Here is a 27,343-nt window from a genome sequence, read left to right on the forward strand (position 1 = left end):
CGAGTAAAGCTCAAAAATATATATATATTTTAGCCAAAAAAGGTAGAAACCAAAGATCACATAATGTGTGATTCCATTTATAGAAAAGGCCCAGAAAAGGCAAGTATAGAATAGAGGTTGGTGGTGGCCTGAGGGACATTCTGCAAACAAGCACATGGGGTCTTTTCAATGTGATGGCAATGTGCTGATGCTGTGTGTGGTAGTTAATACACACCTATTTTTAGTAAAGTACCAAGAATCATTACAGCAAGTACATTTTATCGTTTGCAAAGTACACCTTTACAAAATTGTTTAAAACAAACCAAGAAACATACTAGAGAATCACTAATAGTTTAGGTGTGACTTTGGTGTGTGGGTCTTGCTGGAGAAGAATTACCTTCTGAAGAACTACCTGCTTCAAGTATTCATGGGTGAAGTTCACATCTGAAAACTAAAAATATTTTGGAAAAGAAGCCAGCTGTGGTGGTGCACACCTGGAATCCCTCTTACTCAGGAGGCTGAGGCAGGAGGACCTCAAGTTGAAGGCCAACCTGGGCAAATGAGTGAGATCCTGTCTGAAAATAAAACAGGAAAGGCTAGGGAGGGAGCTCAGGGATACAGTGCTTGCCCAGCATGTGTGAGATTCTGGGTTCAATCCCAAGGACCACACCCACACAGCAAGGAATGGAAAATACATACAGGAAATACTATAGCTAAGTACTAAATACTGACTAGAGATATTAGTTTTAGCGGTGTTCTTTATAGGCTTTGTTTTGTTTTACAGGGTCAGGAATTGAACCCAGGGCTTTGTGCATGCTAAGCAGGTGTTCCACTACTGAGCTACAACCCGACATTGTGTGTGTGGTTGTAGATGAACACAGTACCTTTGTTTTGTTTATTTATAAGTGGTGCCAAGGATTGAACCCAGTACCTCACACATGCCAGGCAAGCATTGTACCATTGAGCCACAATAGCAGCTTTAACCCCAGATTTAAAAGGTTCCCCCCAAAACTTTTCTGTAACATTTGAATTCTTGTTTTTTTTTTTTTTAAAAAAACTGGAGATCAAATCCAGGGCTTCTTGCATGTTAGGCAAGCATTCTATCACAGAGCTATGTTCCCAGCACCACCACACCCTGCCACTTTTTAATTTTGGTAGTTGCTTAGGTCTTGCTCAATTGCTGAGGCTATTTGCCATCCCCCTGCCTCAGCCTCCTGAATGCTGGGATTAGAGGCATGTGCTATGCTACCACTGCTGGCACCCAGCTCACTTTTTAATTTCGAGGCAGGACCTTGTTAAGTTGCCCAAGGTGGCCTTGAATCTTGTTTCTCCTACCTCAGCCTCCCACATTGCTGAGACTTAACAGCTTGTGATTTCCAGATGTCCATGAAGTAGCTGAAAACATGGCAGGCTGGATCTGCACCCCCACGGGTCTCTCTGCCCCTGCAGGGCTCTCCTAGTGCAGGCAGTTAGAGAAACTGAGCCTGGAAGCCTGTGGGCCCCAGCCCAGTGCCTACAGCTTGCAGACCTGGAAACTAAGGCCCGGAAGTGGCCTTCCTGCCGTGGCGCTGAGGTGAGTGCACGCCCAAGGCGCCCGCCTCCCGCCCGCCTGTGAGCGTGGCACTGCTCGGGACCAGTAGTCCTGTTCAGTGAGGGATTTCTCCCGCTCTTTGTCCCCTGCTTTGGCCAAGAAGCAAAGAGCCACCCCATCCCCATGTCAGTGCAGGAGGAGATGGTGTCCGTCATTTATTGGACTCGCGGTCAACGCACAGGCTCCACCACACGCTGCACCACACAGAAGCTGGAAGCAGGCCAAGTGCACGGCGTGTAAACAAAGACCAGGTGAGAACGCCACTTCCAGTGACCGGGGCAGCCGGGGCAGCCAGGGCAGCGAGGGCCCAGGGGTACATTCACAGCGCAGGGTAAGTGCAAAAGAAGGAATGTGAGGATGGAGGGCCGGGAGGGGGTCAGGCCAGAGCCACACTAGTGCCCAAGGGTCCTCCAGTCTGGGGACCAGGTTCAGTGAGGACAGGCATGCCCAGCATCACCCTTCTCCCGTCCCCCCTCTGGGTGTGCCCTCCCCACCCAGCAGCTCTTCCCATTCCAGTGCTCTGGCTCCAGCCTGGGAAGCCAGGAGTCTGTTTCTCTAAAGGTCTCAGAACCTGGAAGGGGCAGAAACTCCAAATAAAGTGTTAAGGCAATGAATAAAACTTTCCAGCTCAGGCAAAACACTGGCAGAGCCGCGAGTCTGAAGGGCTGGCAGAGCCCTAGCAGCTGCTGGGACAGATGCTAGCAGGATCCCCACAGGAGCAGCGGGTGGCGCCAGCCCTGAGGCGGGCCCCACTCCCTTAGTCAGCTCCTGGAGCGTCTGTGCATCTTGTTGAAGGTACAATGCCAGGTAGTTTCTTGTCCCCATGAGGGTAGGGGATCTGATCCAGCTGTGTTCATCTTCTGATACCCCCCACCGTGGTCCCCAGCCCCTCACTCCTGGGGCTACTGATGGCAGCACAGGTGATGGTCCCGAGTACCCCTGGTCAGCACCCCCAACTCCAGCCTAACACCACTCAGGGAATTCCTGGCTTTCCAGGGGAGGTGGGAGGGGCCCAGAGCACCCAGCACCACCTCCTCCATCTTTGGTGGTGGCAGAGGTGGAAGGAGAAATGACAGTCTTTGGCAGGGTATGGGCACATGGGGGGACAGTATCCTGGGTTGGTGCTCAGGTTTGTAGGGCCAGTCCCTGCCAGGGGGAGCACAGGGGGAGCAGGCCCACCTCTGTCCTGGAAAAACAAAATTTTTTTTTTGGCAGCGCTGGGGATGGAACCCAGGGCCTTGCACACACTCGGCAAACACCATACCCCTGAGCTACAGCCCAGCCTCTGTCAACCTCTGGATGACCCAGACCTTTGCCACTAGGTGCTGTCCCCTATCCCTGTGCGCACTTGCAAACTCTTGCAGGAGGCAGGCAGGGTGGGGCCTTCTGGACTGACCAGAGGACACCTGGGTCCTGAGACCCGCCACACAGGTGCAGGGTGCTGTAGCTCAGGATCCCGTGATGCTCCCGCCTCCACCTCCCCCTTCACAGCCCACCTGTGGACAGCCATAGGGTAGTCAGAGATTCTAGGGCCCCACACTCACAGGACTTTGGCTTTTCCTGTCCCAGGTCTCCACGATGCCACCCTCTCCCACGGACCCTTCCCCAGAGACAGCTGAGAGCACTCAGGTGGGCCTCTCTATGCCTCCAGCCCTGTCCAGGGAAACTTGCTCTCTGGGCTTTGGGGATTCCCAGATGAGGGGGGTGGGGCAAGCTCAGAGGCAACTGCCCTGGCCACCATGGCCCTTGAATGCCAACCCAAAAGGAGGGAGGGTCACCTTCTCTCCCATCTGCATGAGCGAGGCCAGACAGCCACCTCCCCTCCAGCCTGTGCCTGCCACTACTGCGGCTCTGCCAGGGGCCCATTCTCTCGGGGCAGTGCCCCATTCAGGCCAATGGTGCTGGTCATTGGTGTCCCCAGGTATCCCAGAAGGATCTCGCTGCGGCGCCGGGACAGCTGCAGGATGTCATCCGCCAATGCTGGCACCGATGTGTAGCGCACATTGTCCAGGTCAAACATGTCCCTCAGGTACTGCACAATCTGGTGCTGGGGGCACAGGGCTGGTGTTGGGCCTGGGCCCTTCAACGATGTCCTCCAAACCCATTAGGTCCCTTTCTCACTCACCAGGGCCCCAACCCATCCTCTCCCACCCTTGGGCTACTCTCCTGTTGCTGCCCCTGGCCCCTTCCTCTGGGAGCAGGTCCAGGCCCTCACTGCACTGCTGGCCCCTCCAGGGCTCCTGTGCCAGGGGCATGGAAAGAGGGGTGTTGCTGTGTACCTTAAAGAAAGCACAGACTTCAGCGAGCTGGGGCTTGGGTCCAAGGAAGCCAAAGGCCAGGACAGGACTAACGTGCTCCGATACGGAGTAGAAATGGGAGATGAAGCCATCGGGCACCTGTCAGGGTGACAGTTAAAAAAGCGCACTGTGGTCAGGGAGGGTGAGCGCCACCAGGTCCTGGGGGGCATCTGAGGGTGGTTACATGGTGGCTAGGTGGCCCTGGGCAAGCAACGGGCACTTCACAGCCATTTCTCACTGGGACAGGAGACTGCTATGGGAACTGCATGAGGCCTCAGCAAGGAAGTGCCCAGAGTACTGGCAGTGGCAGCTGGTACCAGCTGGGCAGCAGAGCCCAGAGGGCAAAGTGAGCATGGACAGCAGCTGAGAGAATGCAGCCGGCTGTCACCGCATGTTGCGTGGGAGAAGGGGCTCTGCCTGCTCCCTGGGCATTCTGCCCCCACCTTGACCTGCCAGCCCACCCTGTGCACAGCCCTCCCAGGATGTCCCTTCCCCTATGCCGAGTCCCTGGACACTTCCTAATGGCTACTCTGTGCTGGGCCCTGGGGGGGGAAGACAAAAAGGACCAAATGACCATGGGGATCTCCAGGCCAACGGAGGGGTGAGGGTAGGACAGGTGGCCAGTGCAGGAGATGAGAAAGGCCAAAGGTGCAGCAGTCTGGGGACTCGGGAGACCTCCCTGCACCAATGTTTCCCACCCGTCTTGCCTGAGAACCAGGTCCGGTACCAGGCTCCCTGGTGACTGTACGGCCACTCACCATCAGGAGCCTCCTCTTGGCTTTTAGGACCGACCAGCAAGCAGTGGCCAGGGCCTAGAGCAGAGATGGACCCACCTTGGTGTCAGAATAAGGCCAACCCCAGAACCCCTACCCACCCTGCCTGGGTCTAATCCCTTATCCCCAGCTCATCCCACCCCAGGGAGGAAGATGGGGCTCAGTCCTGAGCTCTAGATTCTTTCCCCTAACTCAGGAATTTAGCCTTGACTGCAAGGGGCCCTGAACTAGGTGCTGCTCTCCTTGACCTGGGTTTCCTCCCATAGAAAATGGCCAGGATGAAGCCCCCATCCCATCTGGTGGTTGGGGGAATCACAGTGACTGCTGAAGAATCCCTGTGGCCCAGCAGACTCTGTGCCTCATTTCTTCTTGTTTTGATTGTTTTCTCCTATTTTCGCTTAATAGGATGTATCACTATTGGGTGGAAGTAATGCCAGCACCGAGTAAGCAGAGCTGGGGATCCACGCTGAGAAAGGCCGGGCTCGCTCCTGGTGCTGGACCCAGTGGAAGGCAGTTCTAGGGTGCCCAGGAAGAAACCGCAGGCCCAGAAACTGATGGGCAGGTGCCCAGCCCTGGTGCCCCAAGCAGGGATGGCATGAGAAGGGGTCAGGTGAGTTCCAGGATCTTGTGATGTGAGGTTTGGGGTGGGACAGTGGCCCACCGTCTCCTTGAAGCTGTCTGACAGCCAACGGTTTCGCAAGACAGCAAGCACTGAGGATGGGGGGTTCTCCAGGTCCTCGAAGGCATCCATGAGGATGAAGTCAAGCACGATGTCGAAGAAGCTCATGCAAACCACCTGCGGGGAGTTCGGGGCTGGGCTCAGAGCCACTGTGCACACAGCAAGGCTGAAGCCAGAAGGAGCCTGGATGTGACATGTGGAGGGTGTATATATCTTTCCCTCTGCTCTGCAACAGAGGTCACCTCCCTCATGCCTGTGCCTGGGGCAGGGCAGGAACCAGGGCTCTGAGCAGTAATGGTGTCATCTCAGCTGCTTGGAAGAGAGGCAGAAGTTGGCATACCCTTCCCCCACCCCCAAGGATCTCAGGTACAGAGGAGCCCAGGAAGTTGAGCACAGACCAACTCACCCCACGGCCCTCCAGCTCCAGCCGAGTGGTGGCCCAGGTCTCAGGCCGCAGGGCATAGCTCAGCATCTCCTCATAGCTCTCCAGGAAGCCTTTGGGGCTCTGTAGGGAGAAGCACAGCCTGTTTTGGTTGTGGGAGAGGCCCCAAGCCCCAGCTGGATGAGATCCACAGGGACAGGCTGGCCTGTGGATGGGGACATGCCAAGGCAGGGCTGGGGCCTTGCCCTAGGGAAGAACAGGTGAGGAAGCATCTACTGCCTGCTGCAGTGGGCCTCTCCAGAGAACCAGGGAGCACCTGCTGCCTTCCAGATGTGCACAGCCACAGCACAACCTGACTCAAGGGAGGCACAAGAACCTGAGCTTTAGTCAGGTGGTGTATGATCCAAATTTTGACCTTGGGCCTCAGAAGCTACAGCCCACATTCATAAGGCTGTTCTGGGGGAACTGGTGAACTCCTGCCTCTAAGACAATCAATCCAGTGCCTGACACCTAAGTGTTCAATACAGAGTCTAAGACTAATGCAGGGCTGGGGCAAGACTCAGTGGCATAGTGCTTGCCTAGTGTGTGCATGGCCCTGGGTTCCATCTCCAGCATAGCAAAATCAATCAAAAAGACTGCTAATGTTGGGGCTGGGATTGTGGCTCAGGGGCAGAGCGCTCATCTAACATGTGTGAGGTGCTGGGTTCAATCCTCAGCACTATATAAGATAAATAAATAAAATAAAGGTATTGTGTCCAACTACAACTGAAAAAATATTTAAAAAAAAAAAAAAAAAAAAGACTGCTAATGCTACTAAGAACCAAGACCCTCAGCTCTACCGTGCACCTTCACTCTGAGACCCTGTGGTTCAGTCGGCCTCTCGTTGAGTCTGTGCAGAGACAGGAAGTACCAGGGTCTGCTCTAAGCATGGCTGACTCCCCAGCGGGAGTTATGCCCACTTTAGGTGATGCTCTAAAGAGCCAGGCAGGATGACAGGTTGATGACATTTATAAAGACCATGGGCAAAAGGGGACAACAGGTGGATATTCATTAAACTGTGAGCAGGGTAGAATCAGAGACAGTTTTTACTTTGTTCTTTTTGATTTCTTTTGTGCTCCCCCCCACCCCCCACCCCCCGGGGATTGAATCCAGGAGCACTTTACCACTGAGCCATGCCCCCAGATCCCCAGCCCATTTTTAAATTTTGAGACAGGGAATTGCTTAGGGCCTTACTAAGTTGCTGAAGCTGGCTTTGAACTTGCAATCTTTCTGTCTCAGCCTCCTAGGCCACTGGTATTACAGGCATGCGCCATGGCACCTGGCTGGTTTTTTTTTTTTTTTTTTTTCCTTTTCTTAGTTTTTCCTACAAAGAGCATCCACCCATCAACTTTTTAACCATTTATTTATTTATTGGTACTGAGGACTGAACCCAGGAGTGCTCAACTACTGAGCTACATCACCAGCCCTTTTTTATATTTTATTTAGAGGCGGGTCTTAGAGACAGGGCTGAGTTGTTTAGGGCCTCGCTAAGTTGCTGAGGCTGGCTTTGAACTCATGATCCTCCTGCCTCAGGCTCCTGAGTTGCTGGGATTACAGGTGTGCACCACTGTGCCTGGCTATCATCACTTTAAAATTTTTTTATCCTTACTTAACTTTATATATATATATATATATACACACACACATACACATATACATGATATATATAGATACATATATATGTATGTGTGTGTGTATATATATATATAAGTTAATTATATATATGTAATATATATAAGTTAAGCAAGTCACATGCTCAGTAAGTTCTCTACCACTGAGCTACATCCCCAGCCCTACAATTTACAATTTTATTTATTTATTTACTTACTTATTATCATTTTACTTATTACTTATTACTGTGGCCTAGGCTGGTCTCACGCTCCTGGGTCATCAGGCATGCACCACACCACCCCACTGTTTTTATTAAGTTTGAAAGAGAATTTTAGAGACAGCCCTGGGCTGTCAGGCACTCCCAGAGCCTATGTCCTTACCTACAAATGACCAATGACTCTCAACATCAACATCAATGTCAAGGAGGAAGGCAACTGATCCTTGACACTTCTAAGCCAGCTGAGCAGGTCTGACATGGGACATGCCCGCTCACACACAGGGACCCACTGACATACAATGATCCGGAGGTTTCTGGGACTGGCCCATTGACACACGGTGAGGAAGAAGCCTGATGCTGTAACTCTAGGGCCTGGCCACGCCCTATAGGGTCAGTATCTTCTCAGATGGCCTGGCCCTGGCCACCTGTCTGGGGGCCCTGATGGGGCTACATCGGCTCCTGCTGTAGTCACACAGCTCAGCACAGGCTGTGGCGCTCGGGAGCTGCCAGACAGCCTCTTACACTTCTTAATGACAACAAAGCCCAAGTCCTGCCCGGGGCAGAGGCTGGACAGAGGCATGCCCCAAAGGAGCTGGTCTGTCCAGCTCCTGGCTCCTGCTCAGCCTTCGTTCACTCATTCACTTGTCCTCCTGGGGATGCCACAAAGAGCAGGCCACAGGCACAGGATAGGCCAGGCCCACATGGGTGCAAAGCCCCGCTGCACGCCTCACCTGCTCAGAGTCCAGACCGTCCCCTCTGCCACACAGGAGCTGCAGTAGGCTCCAAGGAGCAATTGCGAGTAAAGAAATGCAAGTAAAGCGCTCACTACTAGGTAAATGGCAGGTGCTGGAGGTGACCACCCAGCGAACATGAGCGTTCAAGGAGCACTTGCCCTAAACCTCGTGGGCTTCACTGAGAGGGGAGGAGGACAGGACTTGAGCAGGATGCAGGGCACTGAAGCCACCGCAGCCGGGTGAACCCTCATCTTTTTATTCATTAAGTCCTACACATACTTTTTCACATGCTTTTATGTATATTTCACATAAAATTGCTGAAGTAAAAAAGAATTGGTTGGATAATGTGGTTCTAGCTCCTAGAAATTAACAGATGAAAAATTAACATTCAAATGTAAAGACCCAGCTGTCAATAAAAACAATCTTATGCAATGGAAAAAAGAAGGAAAAAGAATTAAGGAACAGTGTGCTAGGCACACAGGGACCAGCACAGGGGAAGGCCAATACCAGGCGGAGGGTCTGCTGTGCACTGGAAGCCCTGGGACCTTCACTCTGGCCAGGGTGAGGCCATCACAGAACCGAGCTCAGACTGCACATGGCAGGCAGCAGGAATGAAGGGTGTTCAGAAATGGAGGATGAGGGCACATGTGGACTTCAGAATCGCTACTCCAGCAGGTGGGCAGAGAACTCGGGAAAAGGCCTGTTCCAAAACTTTGCTCCAATTCGTTAAAGAAACAACAAAAAACCCACAAGTGGCCAATAAACTCGAGAAATTATGCAACCTCACCCATAACCAAAGAGCCATAAAGCAATGGATAAAATACAAAGAGTAAAAAGATTACTAATATCTCATGGGAATATAAGTGTCCAGGCCTTGCCGAGGGCAAACTGGCAAGCTCTGCCGGCCTTAAAAACTTCCTGCCAAGACCATGGACAGAGACTTCATGATACCACAGTCCTGAGTGAGGACAACTAAAGTAGCACTGTCCGTGATGTGGACTGCTGTACAGTCAGCAACTGTCACCCCAGGGCCTGAGGTGCCACCATGAGTGAGCTACGCCCTTAGATCACACAGCAAAGCTGCAGGCGGTTGGGAGGGTCCTGAGGCTGGGAAACCAGACAGCAGTGTCCAGGGGTCAAGAGCCTCCACAGAAGCTGGCAGAAGGGGCACGTTCCCAACCATAGACAGGGCTCACATTTCCCTTGGGCAGAGAGGGTGCAGGGAACCTTTTACAGTTTGTGTTTTATAATTGGTAAGTTTTGTAAAACTGTACTATGTTGGAATCAGAAATAAAAAGCAATACAGATTTTTTGTTTTTCAAAATTGGCACAGGGAGTCAAACCTCAGCCCTTCCTCCATTGCCCACAGGATGAAGTCAAAGCTCCTCTGCTTGGTTTTAAATTGTTTTTTGAAAAAAAAAAAGAAAACCCCACCCTGGCTACCTTCTCAGCCTTGGTCATCAGGCCTGTCACCATCTGCCGGCCGACCTCTCCAAAGAACAGCTGGTTACTCTGGTCTTCCAGGAGCCCCTACAGGATGAGGAAGGGAGAGCTGCTGGGGCCCCGTTGCCCATGGAGGAGGCAGAACAATGATCCCATCTGCCCAGGAGGTATCCTGCACAGGGCAGCTCTGGCCAAGATGGAAGCCATGTGCACACCACATGGCCACACTGCCCCTCATCCTTGGCTCCACCATCCCCAAGAGGCCCTGGACCACACCTACCTCAAAGGCCTGCCGTACACAATGCAGCTTGGCCAGGAAGTCCTGGTCACTGTAGCAGCCCAGCAGCTCCGTCCTGAGGGGCGGACAGATAGTGTCACACTTGCCCGCTCAGCAAAGTCGAGTGGGGGGCAGGGCGCACTCGGGTGGGGAGTGGGAAGCTTTGCCAGCCTCACCTGGCACTCTGACGCCTCCCTGTAGGCCTCAGCCTCCCACAGCCTGAGGCAGAGGTTTGATGGATGGTCTCTGAGGAGAGGCCAGCCTCCTCATCACGGTGGCTGGGCTGACCTTGGCCTCCTTTAGGCCACAACCAGCCCTCAGCCATCACTGGCAAAGGACCAAAATGGTCAAATTGCTCCCAGAGGGCAGCACATCGAGCAGGGGGTTTCCACCTGCTGCCGCTGCCCTTCATCCAGATCACCACAGATTCAACCAGAACTTTCAACCATTTTTGATCAGTGAACTATTTTTTTTTGTGCGCATGTGTGGTGCTAGAGATCAAACCCAGGGCTTTGTGCATGCAAGGCAGGCACTCCACCAACTGAGCTACTCCCCAGCCCAGCCCTGATCAGTGGACTTTTAAATACATGAATTTGCAAGCCTTAGTCAGGAAAATTTGAGTTTTATACTATACAGAAAAGCTAACTCTCTGATGGCAAAGAGACCGAAATATAAGCACAGACAAAAGCAGGATGAGAAGGGACAGACCTGCTCAGGCCTATACACTACAAAGGACAGAACCTGGACAGAAGCCAGGGCTCTGTCCCCAAAGCCTGGGTTCTTTACCTCTACTACCAAGGGTTGTCAGGACACGGTGTAGGACTGTGTCCACTGTGCTGCTGGGATGGACCATTTGAGAACTCAGAACAATGGTTAACTATTACTGTAACTTTTGTTTTTTTTAATTTTTTTACATAATACTTTATTTACTTTTACATGGTGCTGAGGCTCGAAGCCAGGGCCCCTCGCATGCGGGGCAAGCACTCTACCTTTGAGCCCCAGCCCCAGCCCTGCAGCTGTCATTTAGCGGACCTGCTGGACTTAGTTCAAGACCAGCCAGGTCTCCCTCAGCAGGGGCAGAAGCCACGAGCAGCTCCTCCACCAGCTCCACGCAGCGGCTTTCGCCCACTGCCTCCTGTGCCCTCCTTGCACCCTCACCTGAGGCTGCGACAGGGCACCTTCCCATCTTTCACCAGTTGCAGGGCCTCCTCGTAGGCAGCAGCAGGCCTGGATAGTGGGATCGGGTAGTCCCCCACCTGCAGGGACTCCAAGATCTGGGGAAGAGACACAGGAGGGGCTAAGGGAGCCAGCGAGCAACACCCCACGAGGCGAGGGCACCTGCCTACCCATCTGCCGGCAGAGGCTCCCGAGGGGTCTGACCACTGCCCCTCTCAGAGCAGATCAGAGGGAACACTGGTCCATCAGATGGAGGCTTGGCTTCAAGTCCTCCTGTCCCAGGCAAGGACATGTGCCCAACACTGGAGGCCACACGGGAGGCTAATGCCAAGCACCAACCCCACGACAGGTGAGTAGGGGCCAGAGCCCCGGGTGGGCCTCCTCTCTAGCCATGATGCCTAGCATCTCAGGCCCAGTCCTCAGCAATGCAGAGTCCCCAGGGAGCAACACTCTGCTTCTGCGAAGTTCAGCTCCAGCTGGAGGAAGTGCCTCACATTCCCACAGCCCAGTGCTCCCGGGCTGGCCTCCCGGGAGCTTTGGGCTGTCCAGTCTGCTTGGTTCCCTGCCCTAGTTACCTCAGTGGCTGAGAAGAAGGAGTCCTCCGAAGTCAGACTCTCCTCGTCGTCAGCCCGCAGACGCAGTGAGCCCTCGGTGAGGGGCAGCATGAGGGTCCTCTCTGAAAGAGCAGTGAGAGGGCTGAACTGAGGCCCCTCTCAGGGCTGAAAGGAATCTGGGCACAGGGATCGGCAACTGAGCCCTCCTGGCCTCCAACGTCTTCCCTGGGCCTGGTAGGTGTGGACACCAAGCTGCCAAGGGGACTTGCCATAGTTACAGCACTGGACTTGAGGTCTGCAGGAAAGCTCAGTTTACTGTGCAGCCCTGGGCAAGATGCTTCCCCTCTGACAGGCTGGAACTTGGCCTGAGGGAGGCGGTGGCCACTCCTGGCATCCCATCTCTGCCTGCTGAAGTGTGGTAGGCTCTGGTCCTTCAAAGGCACTCAGCTACACAGCCTCCCAAGGGTCTCAGAGCTCGGGAACATGCTGACACAGGCCCCAAGGCCTGCTCTCAAGGGCTGCACAGGTACCTGGCCAGGGGCTCCAGGGGCCTCACCTGCTCTACTGGCCCTGCTGAAAGGGTGCCTCAGCTCCTCATCTGTGCAACAAGGACTGGGTGCATGAAGCCAGACCCCAGTGGGCCCCGGGAGTCAGGAGCTGTCTAAGGTACCCAAGGGGCCCCCTGGTTCTCTGGCTCCTCTATACCTCCATCCCTGCCACCCTCAGCCCCACAGCTGCTCTACGGCCCCCTCACCAAGGTCCAGCAGCATGCTCTCCGAGGGGAAGGTGGAGCCGAACTCCTCCTGCAGGTGGTAGGCCCGGTGCAGCAAGGACTCCAGCTTCTCCGCAAACTCCCTGCGCTGTGACTCTGGCTGTGAGGAAAGCCGTGACCATCAACGCACGCCTGCCACCTCCCCAGTGAAGGGCCTCTTGCCCCATCCAGCCCCTGGAGAAAGGGGAGAAGGCACTGGGGCCTGGCACCAAGAGCATGAGCTCTAGACCTGCTGCCCATGACAGGAGACACCAGGGCCATGGGCACTTGAAATGTGGCCAGTCCCAACAGACATCCCTATGTACATATGCACAATGGATCCCTCACTTAGAGCCAAAAGGAAATGCAAAATATCTCAGCAGTCTTTTATGTCATCTACAGGCCAAAATGATCAAAATTTGGATACACCAAGTTATATAAAGCATACCATTAAAATTAAAGTTAAAATTTCTTTTTGCCTTTGTTTTTTTTTGGATATTGGATTGAACCCTGGGGTGCTTTATTACTCCGTTACATCCCCTGGGTCTCAATAAGATGTTGAGGCTGGACTTGAACTTGCAATCCTGCCTCAATGTCCTGAGCTGCTAGGATTACAGGTGAGTGCCACCATGCCTGGCTTTTTTAAATATGGTCTCTACAAAACTTTAACATGGGGCTTTCTACTGAACAGTACTGTTCTACAGCCAAACACACCCGGGTGTGGATCTTGGCACCAGTTCCAAACTGTGTGACCCTTGACAAATAATTTTCCCATTTTGAGCTTCTCATTATCTGTCAATGGAAATGAGTGTGCCCATCTCCTAGAGTTTGGGGAAAAACTTCAATGAGAAAAAGTGTGCAAACCACTTCACACAAATACTGGCCCCTAGTGACAACCCGTGGCTGCCAGCTCTCATGATAATTACTGTAATTATTATTTTAGCCATGAGAGCAGTTCAGAGCCAGAAGAGATGGGATGAAATTCCTTGTTGATAGCCACTCGCGCCTGGGAAAGCACTGCACTGAGCCTCATCAGCACTGCCTTATGAGGACAGAGCCTGACCGCAGGTAACAGCTGCTGTGCTTGGGTCTGGCATGACTCCCAAGGTCACATGTTGAAGGCTCAGCCCCAACACAGCAAGGTTCAGAGGTGGGGCTTGGAGAGGTGCCGGGGTTGCACAGGCTCTGACCTCATCAGTGGAAGAATCCACTCATGGACTCCATTCAATGGCATTATGGCAGGTGGGGCCCAATTTTTAAAAGTAGGTCACTGGGAGACCATTTTTTGCCTGGTCCCTTTTCTTTCTCTCTGTCGTCTCCCAGCTGCCATGAGCTGAGCACGTTTCCTCCCAAGCCCTTCGGCCAAGACATTCTGCCTCACCTCAGCCTCAAAGCAACAGTGCCCACCGCCCACGGTCTGAAACCTCTGGAATTATGGGCTAAAATAAATCTGTCCTCCTCCAACTTGCCTGTGTCAGGTATTTTGGTCACAGCGATAAAATGCTGACTGACATAGCTGTTACTGTGGTGTTGGGGTGCAGAGTGCAGGAACCCCAGCACCATGCTGTGGGGTTGCAGCCAGCAGATCACAAGGCTGGCCAGCAGAGGGAAGGCTGTGTGGGAGGATGAGGGAGGCAAGGGGACGCTTGCAGAGAGGCCCAGGAGGGTCTTGGCTATGGGGGGTGGTGCGGGTCTGGAGTGAGCAGGCTCCCTGGGGCACTGTCTTCTGCTACACAGCACCCTGTGGCCTCCAAGGCCTCCTTGAACCCTGAGCGCTCTGGGCCCAGGGAGAGACACAAGCCAGACTACTGTGTTTCCGCAGGTTACCAGAGCCTGCCCCTGCATGTAACTGGACCCTGGGAGGAGGCTGCTGGGGAGAAAGGGCTGGAAGGGCTGGGAGTCACTGGGCTTGCCCTGGACAGGGACCTCGCTGTTCAGCCTCGAGGTGTCCTAGGAAGGCAGGGATACTGTGATCCAGATTCACACAGAAAATACAAGGAGGTAGCAGAGCATGGTGGCGACTCCGGAAGCTGAGGTGGGAGGATCGCAAGTTCCAGGTCAGCCTAGGAACTTAGCCAGACCCTGTTTCAAAAAATAAAATAAGAACTTTTAAAAAGAGCTGGGGGGGTAGGGGTTGAGGTTGTGGCTCAGTGGTGGAGCACTTGCCTAGCACATGTGAGGCACTGGGTTCAAACTTCAAACTTTATTTGATAAATAAATCAAATAAAGGAATTGTGTCCATTTACAACTAAAAAATACAAATAAAATTTTGTTTTAAAAAAAGTGGGGGCTGTGGGTACCTGGGGTGGTGGCTCAGCAGTACAGAGCTTGCCTGGCACATGTGAGGCCCTGGGTTTGATCCTCAGCACCACATAAAAATCAATAAAATAAAGGTATTGTGTCCAACTACAACCAAAAAATAAATATTAAAAAAAGGGCTATAGGCTGGGCACAGTGGCACATGCCTGTAATCCCAGTGGCTCTAGAGGCTGAGGCAGGAGGATCGTGAGTTCAAAGCCAGCCTCAGCAATGGTGATACACTTAGTAACTCAGTGAGACTTGTCTCTAAATTAAAAAAAAAAAAAAAAATGGGGATGTGGCTCAGTGGTTGATTGCCCCTAAATTCAATCCCCCCACGCCCCCAAAAAAGGCTGCGGTTGTAGCTCAGTGATAGAGCACTTGCCTACATTACACAAGGCCCTGGGTCCATCCTCAGTATTGAAAAGAAAAGAAAGAAAATAGAAAAATTTTAAAAACTCAAGAAGTGTCCCAGATTATCCAGTTAGAGCCTGGCATAGCTAGGACCCAGGCTCAGCTTACAGGACCTCAGACCCATGGGCCTCTTTGCTGGGTTCTATAGCAGGGCCAGGGCCCGTCTGTGTGGCCAGAAGAGCCTAGCAGCTCTGGCAGCAGCCTGCTCACTACTTTGCTGTAAAATGACCTCAGAGTAAGCAAAAGTTTCTTAGCTATGATACCAAAAGTATGAACGATAAAATTTAAAAATAAGTAAACTGAATTTTAGAATTAAAAATTCTAAAATTTTTAATTCTAAAATTGGTTGGGTGTGGTGGTGCATATCTGTAATCCCAGTGGCTCAGAGGCTGAGGCAGGAGGATTGCGAGTTCAAAGCCATCCTCAGCAACTCAGTGAAACCCTGTCTTTAAATAAAACATAAAAAGGACTAGGGATGTGGCTCACTGGTAAAGCACCCCTGCATTCAATCCCTAGTACCAATAATTAAAAAAATAAATTTTGTGCTTCAAAGGATACTATCAAGGAAGTGTAAACAGCCAGGCATGGTGGTACATACTTGTAATCCCAGCTACTCAGGAAGCTGAGGCAGGAGGATCTCAAGTTCAAGGCCCGTCTCAAAAAATAAAAGGGCTGGGGATGTGGCTCTGTGGCAGAGTACCCCTGGGTTCAATCCCTAGTACAAAAACAAAACAAAACAAACAAAAAACCAAAAATCAAAAATACCCACCCCTACATAAATGCTCATAGAGCGTTCTCATTACAGCCAGAGTGCAAATGACGCAAACATCCATCTACTGATGTATAAAAATCAATCAAGTGGACACATAAAATGGATATCCATATGCTGGAATGTCATTCAGCAGTGAATCTTGGAAGCACAATGCCATATGAAGGAAGCCAACCACAGAAAACCACATATTTCATGATTCCACTTATAAAAATGTCCAGGATAGGGCTGGGAGTATGGCTCAGGGTATAGCGCTCGCCTCACATGTGTGAGACCCTGGATTCAATCCTCAGCACCACATAAAAATAAATGAATAAAATAAAGATTTAAAAAAATGTCCAGGGGGGCTGGGGATGTGGCTCAAGCAGTAGCGTGCTCGCCTGGCATGCGCGGGGCGCTGGAGTCAATCCTCAGCACCACATAAAAATAACATAAAGATGTTGTGTCCACCGAAAACTGAAAAATAAATATTAAAAATTTCTCTCTCTAAAAAAAAAAAAAAAAAGTCCAGGATAGGCACATCTATATATGGAGAAGGGAGACTCATGGTTGTACAGGGCTGGGGGATGAGGAAATGTCGGGGTGACTGCTGAAGTATAAGGGGTTTCATGAAAATGTTCTGGGAGCAATTTCCATGATGGACAGACAACTCCAGGAAGCTACTAAAGCCACTGAATTATAGAAATAAAGTGTATAGATTTGACAGCATGGGAATTCTATTTGATAAAGCTGTTTTAAAAATTATAGTGTAGAAATATGCCTTTGGGGGCCCACGGTGGTTACTCCTGGGAAAGGATGGGGGCTCAATGACAAGCACCCCGTGTGACAGCCCAGCACCCAGGAGGCTGAGGGCCTTCGCCCCACACCACAACCATGAGCTGCGAGGGCAGGGGCTGGGCTCCTCCATTTTCCTCTCTGGGATTTCTGTGGTTTTCACTGTTCTCCAAGTGGGGATTCCATTGCTTTCACAGTGAGGAAAACAGTACAAGATCCAGGATCCTAAGATGCAGCTTCAGCAATGAGTATAATTTGGGAAACAAAGCGGCCTCGCTCACTCCCCCTCCCTGACAGAGCCTGCAGGTGTCCATCATCTACTGCATGGACTGGCATCAAGAGGCTGTAGTGTGGGCCCTCTACACCATGCCCCAGGCACTTCCCTGCCCTCGTGTCTGCCCACGGCCCCCGTAGGCATGCCCACATGGCAGGAGGCCTCTGAGCTCATGCTCCAGCCAGGGCAGAGGGCAGGTGCACTCTTAGCCTTTGAGCGGCTGTGCCAGGTGCAATCCAGGTCTGCAAACTGCTTGCCAGCACCCCCACCTAATGGCTCCTGGCCTACGGAAGACACAGGTGAGACACAGACAGAGGTGCAGGGTGGAAGAGTGGGCATTTTTACTGTGAGTTCCCCTGTGGGCCCAGCTCCCACAGAACAGCCCTGACCTGGGCTCAGGGCCACAACCTCTTCCCACATCCCTCCAGCTCCTCCTTCATCCAGGCAACTGAGTCCCTGGATTAAACTCCCTGTCTGGTTTGGTTTGGTTTGATTTAGAACTGAAGGTTGGGGCCAGGATGCTGCAGTAGTGAGCCACAGACCAAGTCCTTTTTATTTTTTATTTTGAAACAGGCTCTCACTAAGTTGCTGAGGGTCTTGATAAATTGCTGAGCCTGACCTTGAACTTGCAATCATCTCCCAAGTCTCTGGAAACTCCCTGTTTTTAGCGCCTCAAGTTGTTGCCATTTCTTGGCTGGCTGCAGATACCATCATGCCATTCCTGAAAGAGGGCTCCTGCTTGTCCTTGCTCCAGCAGGACAGGAACCCACCAGCCTTTGGTTTTGCTTTTTATCTTTTTCAATACAGAAAGGCATGAGGGGGAAAAAAACAGCCCAAGATATCACTACCTATATAAACCCTTGCCATAAGGGTCTGTTCACCATTATGAGAATCAGAGAGGCTGAGGGTGTGGCTCAGCAGCAGAAGCATGGCAAGGCCCTGGGCTCCATCCCCAGCACCAAAACAAAACAAAACAAAACCTAAAAATATTCAAAAAGAAAAGTACTGCAAAGTAAAGTAGAAGTTTTTCCCACCTTCCTCTTCAGACCTCTCCCCTAGTAAATGCATCCATTCAGAGAAAAATGGAAATGTACGAACACACCAGTGCTCTCTACTGCACATACACGTGCGTCTTGTTCAAAGCCAATGCACACAGGGTAGTGCTATGCACACAGTTCTCTGGCTTATTTTTGTCACTCAAATGACACACCCTGGGCCGGTCTGTCCACACGGCTTTCCCCTGATCCTTGCAGTGGTAGAGGTGACCCAGGCCATGTTAATGGGCATTTAGGTAGTTTCCAGGATTTTGTGTTAACTTCAGTGAACATCCATCTTGGGACATGCATTTGGTGCCCTTTTCACAGAAATGTTTACTGTAAAAAACAGAAGCCTTGGGGCTGCAGATGTGGCTCAGTGGCAGTGTCCTGGCCCAGCATGGGTGAAGTCCTGGCTTCAATTGTCAGCCCCACAAAAAAAGCAGCAGCCACCTTTATTTTCTTTCCTAATATTGGAAAACAAAAATTCACTACAGAAAACCACCTACAGTGTTCCAAAATACAGCAAAAGAAAAGAAAAACAGCCTGCCCGGTGGCACACGTCTGTAATCCCAGCAGCTGGGGAGGCTGAGGCAAGAGGACCACAAGTTCAAAGCCAGCCTCATCTAAAATGAGGTGCCAAGCAACTCAGTGAGACCCTGTCTCTAAAAAATACACAGAATAGGGCTGGGGATGTGGCTCAGTGGTCGAGTGCCCTTGAGTTCAATCCCGGGTACCAAAAACAAACAAAAAAGGCCCCGTGAGTCAATCCCCTCTGAACAGAGGCCCATTTCCTTCCAGGCTTTGGTCAATGTACATTTTCCTCAGAGTTGGGAGGAGGGGTCTGATAATCATTTACTGAGGAACTACCAAGTGCCAGGCACTGTGCCAAGCACCATCGTGGACTGTTATATAAATCCCAATAATGCCCTCATGGATGGGAAGCTTCAGGCCAAGAAGGAAAGGAGTCACAGCGCGGCTGCCCAGTGTCCCACATCACCAACCTCAAATGGCCCGGGGGCAAGACGTGGAGGAAGACCACCTACCTCTGACAGTGCCTCAGAGGCAGTCTCAGGGCTCCGGAGGCTGTCCCCTGGCGTGGGGGTGCTGCCGTCTTCCCCCCTCTGGCCCACGCTCAGGGCCTGCTCCCACTTCTGCAGTGCCTCCTCGAAGAGCTCCATGCCTGGGCACAGGCAGGAGGACAGTCAGGCCCCGCCTCCCGAGCCTCGCTTAAGAAGAGCACCACAGAGGGAGGCAGGGGGTCACGGGAAAAGGAGAACCTAGCACGCCTGGGGAGCTGGGTCTGACCACTCTTCAGAGTTGGTCAGATTCCAGGCCTTCACTTAGACCAAATTTGTTCCTGGACACTGTCCCCTGTCCAAAAAGGGCTGAAAACCACTCAATGGAGGGCTTGGGGCAGGGTTGGGGCAGCACCTGGAGCAGGGCCCAAGCCCCAGCGGCTCTGGGCAGCCCTCTACCACCCCGCCCTGGCGGAGTCAGCCTCCTGCTTGCACCTTGTGCGTAGAGACGCTCAGCACTGCCGTCAGTGACGGGCACAGACTCCTCCATCCCTTGGATGTCCCATGGTCCTGAGCACGCAGCAGTGGGACTGGATGAGTTGACCACCACCATCTGGGTGCCAAGCACAAGGTCAAGGAGTGAGGACTCTGCAGACCCTTTCCAGGACCCCTCTGAGCCCACCCCCACAGCCTCCCAAAACCATCCTGCAAGCCTGGCCACTGTTCAACTTTCAGAATGGCCTGAATCCACAGCTCAAGCACCTGACGATGCCAGCCAGAGCCACCAACGCAGGAGGAACCAGGCCAAGGCCCGCCTGGCACTCAGTGTCTGCCTGTGAAACATGCTCCCAGTCCTTGCTGTACCAGTCAGACTCAGAAGGCAGGAGTGCCCACCACGTGCCAGGTCTCTCATCCACAGGACTGGCCGTGCCCTCCTGCCAGAGGCTATGGGCTCCAGAGGACAAGAACCATCCCTTGCTCACCCCTGTGTCCCCAGGGTGGTGCTGAGCTCCCGATTGCTGAGTGAATTATTAACTAGACGAGTGAAGGAGCCGAAGCAGTGCTCCAGGAAAAAACAAACTTCCCTTTGTCCTATTTATCTCTAGATCCTCAGCACCTAGCAGTGTCCCTGTCACCAGCAGGCGTTTGCTCAGTGTCTGAGAAAAGAATGAAGAAAGGTATTTTCAGAGATAAGTGCCTTCCCCAAGAGGCCGTCAGCCTCTCTCTTCTGCACCTGTCCACTTTCTCCCATGATGGCTGCAGCCAGCAACCAGCAGCCATCTCTGAAGACCTATATGCATGGATGAACAAAGGCAAGAATAAATTGAAACTTCTCCGTCTTCCTGCTAGTCCAGAAGCTCCCTGAGGGCAGAGTGGGGCTGTGCTGGGTGCCCTCCCTGGCCATCCCCACCCCAGCTCCTCACCGAGGCCAGGCTGTGGGAGGAGCCTGAGTGTTTGCTGGGCTCAATGGAGGAAATGCCACTGAGAGTGTCATTGCTCTTGCTACTGGGGCTCTGTCCCCTCCGGCTGGAGTAACCTGTGAGGAACAGGAGGCAGGTCATGCAGAAACCCCCCAATTCCCTGGCACTCCTCATCTGGGAGCACGTCCTGACCTTCTGGGTCAGGTAACAGCAGAGCCAAGGAACACGGGGCTCCTGCTGTTCTGCTCAAGCCCTAACCTGTCATCCAGCACAGGACCATGCCAGGAGGAGCAGCCCAGGCCTGCTGGGATGAGCTTAGGATGAGGTCCGGCCACTTCCCTGCCTCCGTACTCTGCTTCCCTGTGTTGTTGGTTATGTGAAAGATTTGGAATTTTCCTCCTTCCAAGAGGGAGTTGAGACAAAAACATTTTTAAAATATAGAAATTTTTTTTTTTTAAGTGAGAAAAGTAGGGGCTGGGGTGTAGCTCAGTGGTAGAGCACATGCTTAGCATGCATGAGGCCCTGGGTAAAGAAGGGAAGGGGTCAAAGATGAAGTGGGATGGTAGTGGTGGCACAGTGCAAGCAGACTAGAGGCTGGTGTGGACATGGGTCCAGACCTCCCAGGGGCCACTGCAAGGTGACAAGACTATCGTTAACTTTTTCTAACTATAAAGATAAAACTTTACTTTGCTGTGAAATTTTATATCTAAAATTCTTCTTCCAGCCAGATGCGGTGGTACATGCCTGTAATCCCAGCAGCTCAGGAGGCTAAGGCAGGAGGATTGCAAGACCAAAGCCAGCCTCAGCAACAGCAATTTAGCCAGACCCTAAGCAACTTAGTGAGACCCTATCTCTAAATAAAATATAAAGAGGGATGGAGATGTGGCTCAGTGCTTAAGCACCCCTGGGTACAATCTCTGGTACCAAAAAAAAAATAAAAATAAAAAAAAAAAGTTCTCCCCAGAAGGAGGCTTTGGCTTCTTAAAATGAATTTCTCTCCAGGTGAAAGTTTATGAGAACACTTTGCACTGGAACAGATTGATAGGATGCTCAGGTGTGGCAGACAGCTTCATTTAATAGATTACAAGGAGCCATAAGAGTTTTCTAAACCCATACCAGCTAGCCACAGATGGGCGTCTGCCAGGAATAGGAGTAGGGGAGAGAGGCTGAGGACAAAGGAACTGGGGGGGGATGAGGGGATGACAGAAAGGTTATTGTTGTGGGCCAATTATATGACCATATGCATGTCAAGGCTCAGAAGTGTTATGCGAAAAGGGTGACTATTGCCACAGGCAAGTTGTGGCTCAGTTTTCTAAAACAAGGGAAGAGAGCTACAGCAAGAGCCAACGGCCCTTCCTGTCCCTGAACCTCAGGGAACTGCCCCCAGCTGGCCACACCCACCAGCGCCCCTCTGTACAAGTGCTCCCAAAGGGTCCCTGGAACCACCCCACTGGTGGGACATGTGCATCAGGCACACCATCCACTACACCCTTACGATGACTGCAAGAAGGTTCTACCCCTGTCTCTTGGATGGTGGGAACCTAGCTATGAGATGGAAGGCACTAGCCCAAGACCCCACAATTACTGGTGGCCCCTGGAACGTGACCAAGTCAGTGCTTCCCCACTGCAAGCTTACCTTTCTTCACTGATGGGACCTTCCGGGCCATAAGGATGGGTAGGGGCACTGTGCCCAGCTGTTCACCTCCAACTTCAGGGCCAACCTGCTTCTTCCTCCGCCGGCGCCTCTTCAGTTGGTGGGCAGCTAGGGCCAAGGCCACAGTCCCGAGGGCTGTGGCAAAGAGAACCTTGCGCAGGCCTGGGGTCAGCCGCAGCTGTGAGAATGCAGACTGTGGGAAAGAGAGGGTGGCTGGTTACACTGCCCCAGGGAACACTATCCCAAGAGCACTCAGGTGCCGGGCACCTAGCGTCCCTGCACTGACCAGATAAGTGACAAAGGCAGTCACTACTGGAGAGAAGACCTGATCAGCCTCTCTGAAAGTGGAAACTATAGATACATAAAGATGGCAAAGGGCCAACACCAAGGAGCTGAGGCCTGGGGTCCAGCAGGCATCCCTGAAGTCATTAGTCAGGACGACCTAGGGCACAGGGATACAGCGCCTCTCCACCAGGCACTGCACCAGCACTTGAGCTGTGTCACATCCCGGTGACACATTGTCCAGGTGAGGAATGGAGGTCACAGAGGTTAAGACACATGCTCATAGTGACAGAGGCAGCATGGGAACTCAGGTCTGCCGGCCCTCGATTCTCTGCGAAGATGATGATGCGTCTCACTCTCCCCTCGCCCTCTGCTCGCTGGACTGGGAGCCTGCTGGGTGGACCACATCCCATAGGACAGGGCTTCAAGAAGCATCCAGAGGACTGGGGCTGTGGTCAGTGGTAGAGTGCTTGCCTGGCATGTGTGAGGCCCTGGATTTGATCCTCAGCACCACATAAAATTAAAAAAATAAAGTAAAAAATATTCATTGTCAACTAAAACTTATTAAAAAAAAAAAAAGAAGCGCCAGGAGTCCAGGTCAGCTGGGTGCAGTGGCCACGCCTGTAATCCCAGAAGCTCAGGAGGCTGAGACAGGAGGATCATGAGTTCAAAGCCAGCCTCAGCAAAAGTGAGGCACTAAGCAACTGTGAGACTCTGTCTCTAAATAAAATACAAAATAGGGCTGGGAAGTGGTTCAGTGGTCAAGGTCTCCTGAGTTCAATCCCTGGTACCAAAAAACAAAAGAGCCCAGGTCAGCCAGGAAAGTTGAGCTGCCAGGAAGGCAACCCACCTGCTTCTGCAGACAAGCTCTGAGGTCAAGGACTCACATGGCCTTGAGGTGAAGACCAGGCTCAGGGCCCAGACCCCTAACCCAGTCCCTCTTACTCTGCTCAGAGATGACACCTGATGGTTGGGACAGCAGTAACAAGGGCCCAGCTCTCCCAGACACTGAGGGTCCCTGGGCTGAGCAGCTCAGTGTTTCAGGGACCAGAAGCATAAGAGGCAGGGCCATCCCCATCCTTACCTGCCCAAAGGTTGTGTACAGGAATACAGGGATCTCCGCCACCGTCATGGCCAGAGCCTGGATCATGGACATGCCCTCAGTCCTCCGGAACGCCATGGCAGGACCGGCACCCCACGCAAGAGAGCCCGTGGGGCCAAGAGTTTCCCAAGAGAACACCTTCAGCTGATTGCCCACCGGGTCTGAGGCACCGTCCACTCGCCAACCAGACAGGGACACTCATACCAGAGAGTCCCTCCACAGATCTGAGAGACAGACAACCAGGTCAGCACATGGATATGCACACATGGACACAGAGATCCACACAAGGCTTCAGAGCACAGGGAGAGACAAAGCCTATGTCTGGAACACCCAGCTGGAATCGGGCCCCAGACTCTGCACCTGGCAGCAGGTAGGCAGCCAGATCCTCACAGACCCTTGCCCACCTCAAGCCCTGGGAGCAGAAGGCAGCACCTCTGGCATGCTGGCCAAAAAGAGGACCCAGGCCTGGGAGATGGACAGGTCACCTTTTTAAGCCCCGAGCCACTTGCCAAACAAAATTCTCAGCCCAAGACTGAGAATAATCACATCTTTTTCACCTTCCATGAAGTTAAGCTCTGTGGACTGTACCAGAAAAGGACAGCAGGGTCCATTCCCCAGACGAGGACAATGGCTATTTTATGCTGAACTCTTACCTATGTTATTTCATCCATCTGTCACAATTCTTCTTTTTGGGGAGAGGTGAGGGAGAACAGGGTCTCACTAAGTTGTCCAGGCTGGCCTTGAACTCATAATCCTGCTGCCTCATCCTCCTCCCAAGTTGCTGGGAAACATCACAGCAGATGCTACCTACTCACCCTTCTGCCTGTGCTGCCTCCACCTTCCAATGAGGAAACTGAGTCTCAGGGAGGCTGTCAGGAGTCCAAAGTCACACTGGTGTGGGGAGTCAGGATTTGTATCAAGTTCCGTTGGACTCTAGCCTGCTCAATGCAACCCTTTTGCTAAATTTGACAGGAAGCAGGAAGTTCAGGCCCAGAAGAACCACAGGGAACAAGAGCAGCTTTCTCTGGACCTTTTGAAACCCTCCCAGGGTATCCTACTGTTCCCTTCCAAGGCCAGGGAATAAGTACCTTGATCACACAGCCCAGATCCCAAGACCCTGCAGGGTGTTCCCCAACTGCCAGCACGAAGCCTAAGGATGCCTTCAAGGGACCTCAAGCAGAAGGAACACACAGGCCAGGACAGACCCTGCCTCCCTGGGATGGCAGCCAAAATCACTGGGCCAGCACAAGATACGGTTTATTCCCAGTGAGTGGGAAGGACCTACGGTCCTATCAGTCCAGCTCTGAGGCTGGGAGGTGGGGTGCAAGGAATGATGGCACAGTGACGTTCTAGGACTAAGGAAACTGCCACGTTGTCAGGAGGCTTCGATTAGCTGTGACCTCCAGTGGTTGGTCCAGGTCATGCTGCAAGCCCCTCCTCCCATCCCCAAGCCTGGCTCAGGCCTGGAGTTGGGGTGATAAGAACATCAGAGGTTCAGCAGCTACTTTTCCCAAAGCACTTATTACAGGTTTGAGTCCAGCCACAGCAGAACCCTCATAATAACCACAGTTATCATGGGGAAAGTAAGGCTCTGAGACGTGAGTAACTTCACTGAGGTCACTCAAATATCTCCAGTTGGGGCGGGGGTGTCTCTAAGGCTGCAGTGGTGCTTCCCAGCCACTGCTTTCCCCAACTCCACTGCTTGTCTGTGCCACACCTCAAGCCCCTGAGCTTCTGAGAAGCCCACCTGGGGTTATAATGATGAGCACGGATGCATGTGCCAGGAGCCAGACAGGTAGGGGGGGGACTGAGGCCTGGTATTTGTCTGCCTGACAGTCTAGATAGCCTCTGCTGTCCCCCTTGAGAAGAAGGTAACAACTTCCCTTCCAAGCCCACCTCATTGCAGGGAAGGGTCCAAATCCAGTCCATTCATGACCTAACCTATCCATCCCCTGGCACAAGCCAGGGCCAGAGGAAAAGAGGCCTCCACCTCCTAACTACAGTGAAAAACCTGTGGCAACATCCCCCGCAACAAAAACACCTATTGCTGGGCAGGGCAGGGCCCCACCTGGGCAACCACCTCTTTCCTGCTCTACAATTTTGGGTCAGCACCTCCTCATTCCACTTCCAGACACTACAACACTCCCAGCCTGGATGCCCATGCCTTCCATCCTAGGTCCTCTTCTCCTGTTCTGGACAACCCCCAAAGGCCTCTGGCCTGGGTACCCTTTAATCCATCTTGACCCCAGAATGTCCCCAACCCAGGCCCTCCCTTGGGCCACCCTGTGCCCAGTCTTCTGTTCATCCCATCCCATACACCTCCGAACTCCCACCTGGCCCAGCATTGGGTAGACAAGCACTGAGACAGCAGTGCTCATTCCATTGCTCATTTCATTCCGGATATCTTGCACTGCCTGGGACAGGCCCCTTCCTCTTTGACTCCTACTCCTAGAATATCCTTGAGGTTCGTCCAGGCACCCTACAGCATCACCCGCCGCCAGCACACCTGGTCCTTCCATCCCGAGTACTTTCTCAGTCTGGGTTCGGACACCTGCATTCATGTTCGGATCCAGCAACGTTCCAGGCCCGGGTGTCACCTCTCTGACCCTGGTACCTTCTCGTTCTACCGCCAAGCAAGGCACCCTCTCGCGCCTCCCTCGGCCCGAGTACCTACTCATTCCATCCTGAGCACCTTACCGTACGCCTGGGCCGGGACACCTGCACCCGCCCAGTTCCCTGCGCAGGGCTGACCCCGCGCAACGCAAGCTTCTGTCTGGGACCCTGTCCCACTGCCTGCCCGTAGGGTCGACTCAGCCCAGGCCGCCACTCACCCGGGATCCCATCGCTGCGGAAGGGCAGCGTCTCCTTCCCCGGCAGCCGCGCAACCAAACCCGCGACTGCAGGGGGCGTGTTCCGAGCCCAGCCGACCGGCTCTAGCCAATGAACGCCGCCAAACTACTCGGCACCGCCTTGGCCCTTGGCCAATCGGGTGGCGCACGTGATCACTCTGGTCCCGCCTCCCCTGCCCTCTGACCCTCCTCCTAAGTGCGGTTGAGATGCGGGAGTGCTCTCTTCTCTCCTACCATTGGCCACCAGGTTTAGATTGACACAGACGGCCGAGAGAGACCCGGAGCCTCTCAAGGAGAGGAGGCGGAGCAGTCAGGCCCCCGGGGGCTGTCTGTGTTCTAGTGTTTGGCTCCTCTATTCCAATCCAGCTGCTCCCTCATCAACAAATCCTTCCTGCTTCTTTTTTTTTTTTTTTTTTTTTTTTACCGCGGATTGAATCCAGGGGCGCTTAACCGCTGAGCCACACCCCTACACCTTTTTTATTTTTTATTTTGAGCCCGGGTCTCGCTAATTTGCTTAGGGCCACACTAAGTTGCTGAGGTTGGCTTTGAACTTGTGATCCTCCTTCCTCAGCCTCCTGAGTCTCTGGGATTACAACCATGCGCCATCCGCCATCCACCGGACCCCTCTGCATCCTCTTAATCAGTTGCCACTCTCCACCTTGTTCTGGAGCTTCTGCAGAAGTGCCCCTCTTGCCAGCCAGACATTGTGCCCAAGGATTGAAGTCAAATTGGAAATCAGTTCTGACCACGTAACCATGCCCTATGCTAAACTTTGGGACCTTGTTTTGTTTACTATTTCATTTCTGTTGCCTGGAAAGAACAATACCTGGCACGTAACAGGTACTCAATGTGAGTTATTATGATTTTCTTTTAAATTGATGTGTGTTAATAAATGAACATGTAACTACTATTGGTACATGGCTTTAGATGATATAATATGGCTGGATACT

General features: G+C 52.6%; 1 protein-coding gene across 10 annotated transcripts; it reads right to left on the minus strand.

Moving 5' to 3' along the window:
- Nucleotides 1–4: 4 nt before the first annotated feature.
- Nucleotides 5–26,442, minus strand: Miga2 (mitoguardin 2). Of its 10 annotated transcripts, XR_013090329.2 has the most exons (19): nucleotides 26,376–26,442; nucleotides 23,527–23,768; nucleotides 22,143–22,353; nucleotides 20,510–20,622; nucleotides 20,320–20,376; nucleotides 19,581–19,698; nucleotides 19,113–19,249; nucleotides 12,507–12,624; nucleotides 11,774–11,874; nucleotides 11,181–11,296; nucleotides 10,026–10,098; nucleotides 9,746–9,832; nucleotides 5,726–5,824; nucleotides 5,302–5,436; nucleotides 4,575–4,679; nucleotides 3,850–3,966; nucleotides 1,315–3,617; nucleotides 531–554; nucleotides 5–430 (listed from the first exon to the last, which is right to left on the minus strand). XR_013090329.2 is itself a non-coding variant. In XM_076845297.2 (18 exons), exons 3-18 carry the CDS (start codon nucleotides 23,620–23,622, stop codon nucleotides 3,411–3,413), a joined length of 1,890 nt encoding a protein of 629 aa, XP_076701412.2. In that variant the 5' UTR covers nucleotides 23,623–23,768; nucleotides 24,198–24,435; nucleotides 26,376–26,416; the 3' UTR covers nucleotides 5–3,410. The 10 variants fall into 10 exon arrangements, 6 of the variants coding, with proteins under 6 accessions (XP_076701412.2, XP_076701413.2, XP_076701414.2 ...); XR_013090330.2 differs by lacking the exon at nucleotides 531–554; XR_013090327.2 differs by having other exon boundaries at nucleotides 5–554.
- Nucleotides 26,443–27,343: the final 901 nt, after the last annotated feature.

This window comes from Callospermophilus lateralis, chromosome 2 (assembly GCF_048772815.1).
Source record: "Callospermophilus lateralis isolate mCalLat2 chromosome 2, mCalLat2.hap1, whole genome shotgun sequence".
NCBI lineage: Eukaryota > Metazoa > Chordata > Mammalia > Rodentia > Sciuridae > Callospermophilus > Callospermophilus lateralis.